Genomic DNA, 12,947 nt, shown 5'->3' with positions numbered 1-12,947 from the left:
CATAAGTACTATGTACAGCACCATGCATGTGTGCTAAAGTCGCTCCAGTTGTGTCCGACTGGAGTCCAGAGGGTCGCAAAGAGTCGGACATGACTGGAATGACTTCACTTTCGCTTTTCACTTTCATGCATTGGAGAAGGAAATGGCAACCCACTCCAGTGGGCTGCTGTCTATGGGGTCGCACAGGGTCGGACATGACTGAAGCGACTTAGCAGCAGACTATAACCCACCAGGCTCCTCTGATCCATGGGATTCTCCAGGCAAGAATACTGGAGTGTACTGTCCTTTCCTCCTCCAGGTGATATTCCCAACCCAAGATTTGAACCCAAGTCTCTTCTGTCTCCTGCACTGGCAGGTGGGTTCTTTACCATTAGTGCCACCTAGGAAGCCCATAGAAAAAGAAAGTGAAGTCTGACTCTTTGCAACCCCATGGACTGTAGCCCACCAGGCTCCTCTGTCCATGGACTTTTCCAGGCAAGAGTACTGAAGTGGGTTGCCATTTCCTTCTCCAGGGGATCTTCCCGACCCAGGGGTCGAACCTGGGTCTCCCGCATTGCAGGCAGACGCTTTACCATGTGAGCCACCAGGGAAGCCCATACAGTGCCACAGTCCTTCCTTAAATCTGAACAACTCTGAGTTGGTAAACTCCTTTGGCCCAAGGGTCCTGGTTACAGCATGGTGCACCCAGAAAATCAATTCGGTCACCTGCGCAGTCACTGCTGGGTAGCGTCACCGAGATTCCAGCTCCGCTTCCCTAGCTCAGAGCCTACGACCGAGTGCAGGAGGGGCAGGCGAATAAGGCCCACGTTTGGAGCCACCTTGCTGGTAGGTGGGCTGCTGGAAGAGAGGCAGGGCCAGGCGTCGACTGTGCTTTCATTCTGGTTCAGCCTGAGCCTGAGGGAGGCGGGGGGACAGAGGCAGAGAGACTGAAGGGAAAGTTAGGAGCCATGTCGGTGACTGGCTTTTCCCACTGCTTACACCATCACTCCAGACTTTCTTTACTCACACATCCCTATCAGTAAAAGAACTTGGGGGGCATGTGCCCCCATTATATGGATAGTGTTATAGTTATTATATACTTGTATTTTCTTATTGTTACATTGCGAACTTTGGAGAAGGAAATGGCAACCCACTCCAGTATTCTTGCCTGGAGAATTCCATGGGCAGAGGAGCCTGGTGGGCTACCGTCCATGGGGTCGCAAAGGGTCAGACATGACTGAGCAACTAACACACGCACACACATTGCGAGCTTAGTCACTCAGTTGAGTGCCATTTCCTCTTGCGGGGGATCTTCCCAACCCAGGAATTGAACCCAGGTCTCCTGCGTTGGCAGGCAGATTCTTTACTGCTAAGCCACTGGGGAAGTCATTGTTTACACAAAAACTGTAAAGATAACGCTGTTACAATACATGTATCATAAAACCTACACTAAAACTGGAAATCAGAAGATGAGTTAAAGATGTAATGATTTTTAAAAATTAAAAATTGTTGGTAGTTCAAAAACCTTCTGGCTTCATGTACTTATTTTTGGACACTGTGCTCTGATGCTGTGGGAGAGAGCAGTTTGTTTAGATACTTCGTTTTAATGGCTGCCCTCCCTGAAAAAGATCCTGCCTGGGACACGTAGCTGCACACAGAGGAAACGCATCACTGGCTTGTTTTCTAAATCGGGTTACTCATTTTTCCATCCCATGCACGCGTATGCAGAGGATTTGTTGAAATTTGGCTAGTACATTTCCATCCTCCCCAAGGCCAATCAGATGTTCCTGTCAACTAAATGGAAGGTATTTTAAAGTTCTTAACACATGAGTCCAAAACCCACTCAGATGCTTTGGAAATTTTTAAACAGATTAGAAAATTCTGTTACGTAGGCTTTTAGGAGCTCAGATATGAGCATTTTTTTAAGTTTCAGCATATTGTTTTGGGTGACATACTCATGTAACAGGAGAAGTGTTTTTATATATACTTTTCTGGAAACCTCTGCCCTAACTGAGGTTTCTTTTAAAGAGCAGTTCCTTTCTCATTGACTGTGATAACAAGCCTTTCCTGTGAGGGACATGTTAAACATGCTTAAAGATGTTATTAGGCTTCCCTGGTGACTCAGTGGTAAAGAACCCACCTGCTAATGCAGGAGATGTGGGTTTGATCCCTGGGTCAAGAAGATCCCCAGGAGAAGGAAATGGCAACTCACTCCAGTGTTCTTGCCTGGGAAATCTCATGGACAGAGGAGCCAGGCAAGCTACAGTCCATGGGGTCACAAGAGTCAGACATGACTTAGCCAAGGATGTTTTTGAAACATCCTTGGGAAGCATATCTCTGACAGCCAGGGAAAAATGGGCAAGTAGAACTTTTTTTTTTGGTTAAACAAAGATGTGTTGAGCTCAGCAGTTAGGTTTGACAAATCTTTTTGATTGTGTTTCTACAAGATAACCGGTAAATATCTGATAGAGATGATTTCCTGAGTCAGTGCCCATCTCATTACAAATTTGGTGGGAAACCCTCCTGTTCTATGGCCGAAAACTTGATTGTGAAAAGCGTCTAACACAGGGAAGTGGAGCGCCCAGTAGGCTGCTCCCGCCTGCCGCTCAGTCAGCCGCAGCAGCTAGTGACATCTGGCAGTCTTGTTGGCATCTGTCTCTCTCCCCCTTTTCAAAGAGCAAAATCCCAGCTGTCATGTTCTTTTTCACCCTTAAGTAGTTCAGTATGCATCTCTACTTGACAAGGACCTTTTAAAACCTTTTAAATTTTGAAATAATTATAGGCTCATCAGTTCAGTTCAGTCACTCAGTCGTGTCCGACTCTTTGCGACCCCATGAATCGCAGCACGCCAGGCCTCCCTGTCCCATCACCAGCTCCTGGAGTTTACCCAAACTCATGTCTATCGAGTTGATGATGCCATCCAGCCATCTCATCCTCTGTCATCCCCTGCTCCTCCTGCCCCCAGTCCTTCCCAGCATCAGGGTCTTTTCCAAGGAGTCAACTCTTCACATGAGGTGGCCAAAGTATTGGAGTTTCAGCTTCAACATCAGTCCTTCCAATGAACACCCAGGGCTGATCTCCTTTAGGATGGACTGGTTGGATCTCCTTGCAGTCCAAGGGACTCTCAAGAGTCTTCTCCAACACCACAGTTCAAAAGCATCAATTCTTCGGCACTCAGCTTTCTTCATAGTCCAACTCTCACATCCATACATGACTACTGGAAAAGGCTCATAGGAAGTTGCAAAAATAGTACATAAAATCCCATGTACCCTTCCTCCCCCAAGGCTAACAACTCAAAATTGCTGTAGGCCAATATCAAAACCAGGATGTGGACATTAGTATAGTACTGGTTTTTTTTGAAAATATTTATTTATTTGGCTGTGCCAGGTCTTAGTTGCAGCATGTGAGATCTTTAGTTGAGCCGTGAAAACTCTTAGTTTCTTCATGTGGGATCTAGTGCCCTGACCAGAGATTGAACCCGGGGCCTCTGCCTTGGGAGCATGGAGTCTTAGCCAGTGGACCAGCAGGGAAGTCCCTATGGTACTGTTAACTAGACAACAGTTGTTGTTTAGGCTCTAAATCGTGTCCAACTCTACAGTCCATGGACTGTAGCCCACCAGGCTCCTCTGTCCCTGGGATTTCCCAGGCAAGAATACTGGAGTGGGTTGCCATTTCCTTCTCCAGGGGATCTTCCCAACCCAGGGATCAAACCCGCATCTCCCGCACTGCAGGTGGGTTCGTTACTGCTGAGCTACCAGGGAAGCCCAACTAGACAACAGATGACAGACCTTATTCAGTTTTCACTGTTCTCCTGTGTGTGTCCTTTTATGCAGTTTTGTCACCTGTAGTCTCATGTAGCCTCCACCTCTTCAAGATACAAAGTATCTCTCCGCCTGGAGGGAACTCCTGTATATTTGTGTATATTTGTATAACTGTATATTTGTATAACTCCTGTATATTTGTATAACTCTGTGTATTTGTGTGCCCACTTTCCTTGCTGCCTCGGCAAACCACTGATCTGTTCTCCATCTTCATAGATTTGTTGTCTTGAATATGTTATATACATGGAACCCAGCAGTATGTGATATTTTGAGACTGACTGTTTTCACTAAACAATACCTCAAGATCCGTTTAGACTGCTGCCTGTATCAATAGTTTGTTCCTGTTTGTTGCTGAGTGGTATTCCACTGTACCAAAAGTTTAACCTTTCACCTGTAGAAGGACGTTTGGATTGTTTCCATGTTTCCATAACAGTTACAAATGCAGCTGCTGTGAACATTTCATGTATAGGTTTTTGTGTGAATGTACGTTTTCATTTCTCTAGGATAGATGTCTAAGAGTGATTACTGAGTTGTATGGTAAGTGCGTGTTAGTTTTATGAGAAACCGCCAGACTGTCTTCCAGAGCGGCTCTACCATCTCATACTGCCTCCAGGAATGTATGTGTGAGCCAGTTTCTCTGCATCCTCACCTATGTTTGATGTCACTATTTCGTATTTATATGTGGGTAGTGATACTTCATTGTGGTTTTAGTTTGCATTTGCCTAATTGCTAATGTTGAGCAACCATTTACATGTTGGCCATGCTTCTTCCTGTGTGAAGTGTCTATATCTTTTGCGAATTTTCTGACTGAATTGTTTGGGTTTTTTTTTTTTACTGTTGAGCTTTGAGCATTCTTGCTATATTTTATATTCCAGATGCTGGTTATTTCTTGACTATGTGGTTCAAAGATATTTTCTTCCGCTCTGTGGCTTTTTTCATGCTGTTCACATAATCACAGCATGAAAGTTTTTACTTTTGTTGACGTCCAGTCAGTTTTTCCTTTGAGAGGGTCATCCTTTTGGTGTTAAGTCTAAGAATGCTGCAGCTAGCCCTGTGTCTCAAAGGTTTTCTCCTATGTCTTCTAAAAGGTTTGTAGTCTTATATTTTGCATTTTAAAAAATGATTTATTATTTTATTTTTGACTGCGCTGAATTTTTGTTACTTCTTACTCGGGCTTTCTCTAGTCGAGGTGAGTGGGGGCTACTGTTCGTTGAGGTGCCTGGGCTTCTCCTTGTGGTGGTTTTTCTTGTCTTGGAGCACAAACTCTAGGGTGTACATGCTTCAGTAGTTGCAACTCTTGGTCTCTAGAGTAAGGCTAGTTGGGCATAAATTTGTGGGCTTAGTTGCTCTGTGGCATATGGGATCTTCCTGGACAAGGGATCAAACCTGTGCCCCCTGCACTGGCAGGCGGATCCCTATCCACTGAGACACTGGGGAAGTCCCTACATTTTGCATTTAAATCCATGATCCATTTTGAATTAATTTTTGTGTATGGTGTAGGGTTTAGGGGTTTTTTTGGTCTCTGGATATCCAGTTGTTCTAGCTAGTACTATTTATTGAAATGATTATTCTTCCTCCAGTGATAAACACTTTTATTTTTGCATACCTACTTTGCACCTAATGTGGGCTTCCCAAGTGGCTCAGCAGTGAAGAACCCACCTGCCAATACAGATGATGAGAGTTCAATCCCTGGATTGGGAAGATCCCCTGGAGGAGGAAATGGCAATCCACACCAGTATTCTTGCCTGGAGAATCCCATGGACAGAGGAGCCTGGTGGTCTATGGTCCATAGGGTCACAAAGAGTTGGACATGACTGTGTGGATCACAATAAACTGTGGAAAATCCTGAAAGAGATGGGAATACCAGACCACCTCACCTGCCTCTTGAGAAACCTGTATGCAGGTCAGGAAGCAACAGATAGAACTGGACATGGAACAACAGACTGGTTCCAAATAGGAAAAGGAGTACGTCAAGGCTGTATCTTGTCACCCTGCTTATTTAACTTACATGCAGAGTACATCATGAGAAACGCTGGGCTGGAAGAAGTACAAGCTGGAATCAAGATTGCCGGGAGAAATATCAATAACCTCAGATATGTAGATGATACCACCCTTATGGCAGAAAGTGAAGAAGAACTAAAAAGCCTCTTGATGAAAGTGAGAGAGGAGAGTGAAAAAGTTGGCTTAAAGCTCAACATTCAGAAAACTAAGATCATGGCATCTGGTCCCATCGCTTCATGGGAAATAGATGGGGAAACAGTGGAAACAGTGTCAGACTTTATTTTTTTGGGCTCCAAAATCACTGCAGATGGTGATTGCAGCCATGAAATTAAAAGATGCTTACTTCTTGTAAAGTTATGACCAACCTAGACAGCATATTAAAAAGCAGAGACATTACTTTGCCAACAAAGGTCCGTCTAGTCAAGGCTATGGTTTTTCCAGTAGTCATGTATGGATGTGAGAGTTGGACTGTGAAGAAAGCTGAGCACCGAAGAATTGATGTTTTTGAACTGTGGTGTTGGAGAAGACTCTTGAGAGTCCCTTGGACTGCAAGGAGATCCAACCAGTCCATCCTAAAGGAGATCAGCCCTGGGTGTTCATTGGAAGGACTGATGTTGAAGCTGAAACTCCAATACTTTGGCCACCTCATGTGAAGAGTTGACTCCTTGGAAAAGACCCTGATGCTGGGAAGGACTGGGGACAGGAGGAGCAGGGGACAACAGAGGATGAGATGGCTGGATGGCATCATCAACTCGATGGACATGAGTTTGGGTAAACTCTGGGAGTTGGTGATGGACAGGGAGGCCTGGCATTCTGTGATTCATGGGGTCTCAGAGTTGGACACGACTGAGCGACTGAACTGAACTGACCGAAGCGACTTAGCACATGTACCTAACAAAATTGGCAGGAATTCTCATGTGCTATCTATTTCAAAGATGTCTTCTTCTATTTTTAATTTATTTTTTATTTTCTTCAACTTCTTATTTTATATTGGAGTATAACCAGTTAACAATGTTGTGATAGTTTCAGGTGGACAGCAAGGGGACTCAGCCATATATATACACATATCCATAAAGGTATCTTTTTTAATCACTGGTTTGCTAGCGTGGAGACTCAACAAGGTCTACATGTTGCGTTGCGTTGTAATGTCTCCTTGGCCTCCTGTTCTGTTACTGCCCCTCAGCCACCTTTGTTTATAAGCCATTAATTCCTGGGAGAAACCAGGTCCTTTGCCCTATGCTGCTGCTGCTGCTAAGTCGCTTCAGTCGTGTCCGACTCTGTGCGACCCCATAGACGGCAACCCACCAGGCTCCTCCGTCCATGGGACCGTCCAGGCAAGAGTACTGGAGTGGGGTGCCATTGCCTTCTCCAGTGCACGAAAGGGAAAAGTGAAAGTGAAGTCGCTCAGTCGTGCCCGACTCTTAGCGACCCCATGGACTGTAGCCCACCAGGCTCCTCCGTCCATGGGACTCTCCAGGCAAGAGTACTGGAGTGGGGTGCCATTGCCTTCTCCCCTTTTCCCTATAGACGGTCCCATAGTCTGGCTTTGCTGCTGCTTCCTCATGGTATCGTTTCATCTGTTGTGTTACCCTCTGTATTTCCTGGATACTGGTGGTTAGTTCCAGGGACTTGCTTTGATTCCAGTTCACTTTTGGGGTGAGGGTCCTTCCTAGATGGTGCCATGTGTGTCCTGTGTACCCCATGCCCCTCTTCAGTGATGTTGACCTTGACTGTGGTCTGTTCCATCCCTTATCAGGTTCCCCAGCAGCCTCACCCAGTGGTTTTATCATCCACTAATGATCCATATCTATCTCCATTGTTTGTATTAAGAGTTGCAAAATGGTCATTTTTTGGTTGCATTCTGTCTAATGGGACTTGTGTAAATTGGAAACTCCCCCGCCAATGATGTCATTACCCTCAAATATTACAGATGAAGCAATTGAAGCTCTGGGACATGAAGTCAAGCCCGCAGGCGGTGGAGTCCGGCAGGAACTCGGCTTCATGACCTCACAGCTGGAGCTTGGGTATGCTCCTTGGAGCTCTGCCCAAAGCCCCTGCCACTTTGAAGCCTTCCCTGGCCCTCTCCCTGGCCTTGGCCAAGGCAGTTGGTGCTTCCTCAGGGCTCCCTGGGTAGTGGACACTCCCTTGTGCAATGTGGTGGGGGCAAGGCCTCCAGGTTCCCCAGTCACATAGAACAGGCATGTAGAGGAGCCGTGAGTCCTTGAACCTGGTCTTCCATGCCCAGCACAGTGTCCAGAGGCCTCAGGTCGTGTTTGCTGGAAAGATGACTCCAGTGTCTCCCCTCAGGCTCTCTGCTGCGACCCTGGCAGTTTAACTTTAGTCTATTAAGAACATACAGGGGACCTGCCAGAGCTGAGGTTCTGAGCTCCATCTGTGTGTCCGCCTCCACTCTGGTGTGTGTGCGCTGCGTGGAGAAAAGGTAGTTCTGGGGGTCCTTTCCCCTGGGGAGCAAAACCCCCCACTTCTCCCAGGCCTGAGGTGTCACCAGGGCAGCGTTCTGCTTGCTTGTGGGACCCAGGCAGGCAGAGGTCCTTTCCAGGAAGGTGCCTGTCGCAGGTGTGAAAGGATGGGACCCGGTGCCCACCCCCTGCCGCCAGTGCCCACACTCTGTGAAGTTTTTGCAGTTTAGCACCATGAGCAGCCCAGGGTCCCAGAGGCAGAGCGACCCCTGAGAGCCACCTTCACCTGCCTGTTTGGGTGCCGGGGACCCTGCGCCTGTAAGTCAGAACACTGCCTGAAGTATTTTGGGGATTATTGTGAAAATCCTAGAGTTATTTGGTTGTACCCCGGAAGTATTTTGGGAATTATTATGAAAGCCTGTGAGTCATTTGGTGGTACCCCCAGAAGTATTTTGGGGGTTATTATGAAAGCCCCCAAGTCATTTGGTGGTACCCCAGAAGTATTTTGGGGGTTATTATGAAAGCCCTCGAGTCATTTGGTGGTACCCTTGGAAGCTGTAAAAACCCAGTTTCACATTGTTCTCCTCATCTCTCAGATGTTGACAGTCCTACTTCAGAGTTGCTGTGAGAAAAGGCATGAGATCATGTGGTGGGGGGAATGGTTTGTAAACAGCCAGGACCGCCTGAGAGCAAAGTCAAGGGTCTGTAAATCATGGGGCCCCAGCACGAGACATGGTCAGAAATGTGGCCGGCGTGGGTCAGGCCGCAGGAGCGCCCGCCGAGGCCGCAGTTTCCCCTCCTGGGAAGTACCTCCCTCCCCTTCCTGCTAGGAGTCAGGGCCCTGGTGAGATGGCCATGACCCCGTCCTGGAAGGGGGCTCTGGAGCCCGGGGGGCAGCTCATCCACGGCCACCCACTGGTAGACAGTAGGCACCTGGAACATGTTCTAGGACCCAGGTTGAAGTCCTGGGTCTGATTTGGGGGCAAGTCGCCTGCCCTCTGAGTGGACTTCTTGGGAACCAGATGACCCACATAAGGAGAGCACTCAAGGGAGAGGAAGCAGGGCCCAGCAGGAAACCAGCCACACTGGATAGATGCCCTAGCGGGTCACCCCTTGGCGGGGCCAGAGCTCAGCGGTTACCCCATCTCAGGAAGTCTATGCACAGTCTCGACAGCACCGCTGTCAGTCAAGGACAAAACAGCCTTTGACACACCCAGCCCTTGCTCAGAAGGAGAAGATGGAAGCGTGTCTGTACTTCCTGAAGCCCCCCTCCCATTTCCTTGTGTTTATTCATTTAATTTGGGATGACAGACAAAGATGATGATTTACAACCCAAATCTTCTCTTTTAGGAAATATTTCTGGTGCTGGTTTTCAGTGTTGCAACCATACTTACAGGAGCTATTCTTAGGCTTGTCACTGTGTCTCTTTTTCAAAGTGCCACCAGTCTTTATATAGACACCTTCTCCAATTTTGAGTTTCTTTATATAGATGCCTTCTCCAGTTTTGAGTTTTTAATCGAGATTCTTCTCTCGGTCGGTGCGTTAGAGATCGTTTATTTTTACAGGAATATAGACATATAGGGGGCTCTTCCAGGGTAAAAACATATAGCTAAGAGCAACCATGACTCAGATGGGGGCAGAGGGGTGGGGAGATGTGGGCAGAAATCCTCTTCTTCATCTCGGGGTCAGGATGCACCCCGGGAAGGCCCCAGGAAACCTCCTGCTGGTGTCAGTATGTTGTAGCTCAGATGGTGAGGGCAGTGGGAGAGGTCATCTGGGCTTACCGCAGGGTTCAGGCTGAGATGGTTGGGTGTGGGGGGTTGGCCGTTTTCTGGGTCAGGCAGTGGAGACCCTCTGGGGTCCACTGAACCTGTGCAGACACGTGGCTGGTTATGGTGGAGCTAAGACTTGAGCCTCAGCCAGGGCTCTTTCTGCTCTCACCCTCGCCTCTGTTTGCATCAGGGGTTGGATGGTCCCCTGGTCTGTTGCAGGTTAGTCTGGGGCCTTTGCTGCATGGAGACTCCGTGACCCCAGGATAGCATTGTCCAACCTGTCAACAGGTGGCAGCACTGAAAGGGACTTCCATCAGGGCCGTGGGTCTCGGCAAGTCTGTGGAGGGGAGTGACCGGTCCCCCTAGAGCTTTCCAGGTGCTTCTGATGGAGTGGCTTCACTCGTTGAGAGCAGTTCTAGCTCCCGGCCTGGCATTGGTCCTTGTTTGTAAACTTGCCAGGAGAACCATAACAACATTTCTTCCTGTAATATATGGTTTCCTTCCAATGTGAAACTATTAATTTGTTACCCCAGGTACTGAAGTTGCTACCAGGAAGTGTGGGGCCGACATGACAGCCCACGTGGGGTAACTGCCCGGGACGCTGGAGTGCCATCCTGTGTCCCACCCACTCCCATCTTTACTTTCCCCACCGGGCATCTTCCTTTATGTCAGCTGCCTCAACCCTATTCTTTGCTTCTCTCTGACGTACCGCAAATTCCTTTTGAAATAAGGAGTGAAAATCAATGGATGATGAACATTATAAATGGTCTTGGTGCTAAGCTTGCTGCTGGGGATTCAAAGATGCAAAAATGGTCTTGCCTTGAAGAGTGGGCGGACTCAGGAGGATAAATGCAAGCAAATGACAGAAGTGCACGTCATGTAGGACAACAGAGGCTGGTGAAATGCATGGAAGTGCCTAAATGGGGAAAGTGAACAGGGCAGGCTTTTAGGAAGAGCGGTCCGTGAGCTAAATTAAAAGGTGAGCAGTTTGTCAGCTGGAGCCAGGTGGTAATGAGTGCCCTGGAGAGAAATAAAGCAAAGAGGTCATAAGTGCCTTGGGTGAGGGTGGTCATATTTGAATGGGTGGTCAGGGCAGAGACCTAAAGGGTGTGTGGGAGCCGCTGTGTGACGGGGCAGAGGCTGTGCAAAGGCCCTGTGGCAGGAGCAGGCATGGCATGTTGGAGCCACAGGAGGCTAGTGTGGCTGGAGGATTGTGATGGGAATGGACTTGAGATCAGAGTGTAGAGGGCCCATCAGGCAGTCTGTGGGCCTCTGTAAGGACAGCAGCTTATAGTCTTATGGAGACGGGTGCCATTGGAAGGTTTTGAGCAGAGGAAGGGCTCAATCTGACCAATGTGTTAGAAGGTTCACTCGCTGTTGTGTGTGGATGGCGGGGCCAAGGAAGAAGCAGAGAGATTGGTCAGGAGCCTGCTCCTTTAATCCAGGGGCTGGAGTGAGACATGGTCAGGGTCTGGTCACATTTTGAAGGAAGATGTAAAGCCTAGAACGTTCTTCCCAGTGCTGCTGCTGACACTGGAAGGAGGCTAACATTGTGGTTCCCTTTTTCTAGGCCAGCTCATCGTTTACTTTGAGGCTTTCTCTCAGGAAGCCCCCTGCTGCCAGGCACCATGACCGTGAGGGGGGCCGCACTGGCCCCGGATCCAGCGTCGCCCACCACGGCAGCAGCCTCGCCCAGCGTCTCCGTGATCCCCGAGGGCAGCCCCACGGCCATGGAGCAGCCCGTGTTCCTGATGACAACCGCTGCTCAGGCCATCTCTGGCTTCTTCGTTTGGACAGCCCTGCTCATCACCTGCCATCAGGTACCCAGGCCAGGCGAGCCAGCAAGCCCCAGCCCTCCGGTGAGGGGGGTTGTCCAGAGAGGTTTCTCATCCAACATAGTATTAGTTAGGCCAGGCCAGGCTACACTGCAGTAATAAATAAGCCCAAAATCTCAGGGGCTTCCCTGGGGAAGTCGGGTTTTTGCTCAGCCAGCCCAGTGCCAATTGGTCTCCATTCTGTGGCTCCAGCATCTTGAAGTTGTAAGACACCATCTGTCTGACAACTGCAGGGAGGGGTGTGTATAGAAGGTACTCTGAATATTTAACCTTTTCAACCAGAAATGGCCCACCTTCCGTGGGCCGGAACTGGTCACATGTCCAGCCCAAGCTATAGGGGAGCCTGGGAACTGTGTACAGGGTGGCAGTGACCCCTTTCCAGATGAGAAAATTGAGACCCAGAGAGGAAGGAGGGAGGGGACACTAGCCTAGTCACAAAGAAGTTGGTGGCAGAGCTGGGATAGAAGTCAAGTTTCCCATCCCCCTGGGCTTGCCGTCCCCAGGGAGGCTGCTGTGGGCTGGGACATGCCTTGGCTGCCCAAGGAAGAAGGTTTGAAGGCTGCTCCATGAAGAGGGAGGCTGAGCCCGTTCTGGTCCCAGGGTTCCCCGTCCCTCCTAGAACCAGATTGCTTCCCAGGCGGCTGGCTCACAGCAGATGGGAAACGCTTCGTCTTCCTCCTCCCGAGCCCAGGGCTCGGCTGGGCCAAGCATGAAGTTATGGGAGCTGGGACGAGGGAGACTCTGGCTGCTAGGACTGTTGCATCGTGGTTAGAGCCGTTCTTGGCATTTGTGTGCAGCTTTTATTTTTTCCCCTGCTTTCTAAAAACTGCATCGCATTCCCCCAACTTGCCAGTGAGGCAGGCAGCGCTGCCCCTCCCTGTTCAACAGATGGGAAAGTGAGATCCAGAATGAGGCCGTCGCTGCAGCCACTCAGCCAGAAAGGACTTCCACCTTCTGTGGAAGGGAGGGTCCCATCTGTCCTGCCCTCTGCACCATAAGTTAGTTAAGCAACAGGGCAGGGTGGGCCACCACCTGAGCACCTGTGTTTTAGCTCCATGCCCCAGGGCAGGTGTTTAGAAAGTCCTGGAGGTGGAGGGACAGTACATGCATGTTAATTGA

The 12,947-nt window shown here is 49.0% G+C and overlaps 1 protein-coding gene across 7 annotated transcripts in view; it reads left to right on the top strand.

Annotated features, from left to right (window-relative positions):
- The window catches only part of TMEM184B (transmembrane protein 184B), a 51,796-nt gene that overhangs the window by 15,447 nt on the left and 23,402 nt on the right, over positions 1-12,947 (top strand). For all 7 annotated transcript variants that reach the window (XM_081590078.1, XM_081590076.1, XM_081590077.1 and 4 more), the window contains one exon: positions 11,564-11,813. In XM_081590078.1, coding sequence (XP_081446204.1) covers positions 11,622-11,813 — 192 coding nt within the window. In that variant the 5' untranslated portion in view covers positions 11,564-11,621. The remainder of the gene's footprint in view (positions 1-11,563; positions 11,814-12,947) is intronic.

Source organism: Giraffa tippelskirchi, chromosome 4, assembly GCF_054371585.1.
Source record: "Giraffa tippelskirchi isolate mGirTip1 chromosome 4, T2T-mGirTip1v1.2.pri, whole genome shotgun sequence".
In the NCBI taxonomy this organism is placed as follows: Eukaryota; Metazoa; Chordata; class Mammalia; order Artiodactyla; family Giraffidae; genus Giraffa; species Giraffa tippelskirchi.
Note: the sequence above shows the minus strand (reverse complement) of the source record. Positions and strands in the feature narration are given on the sequence as shown.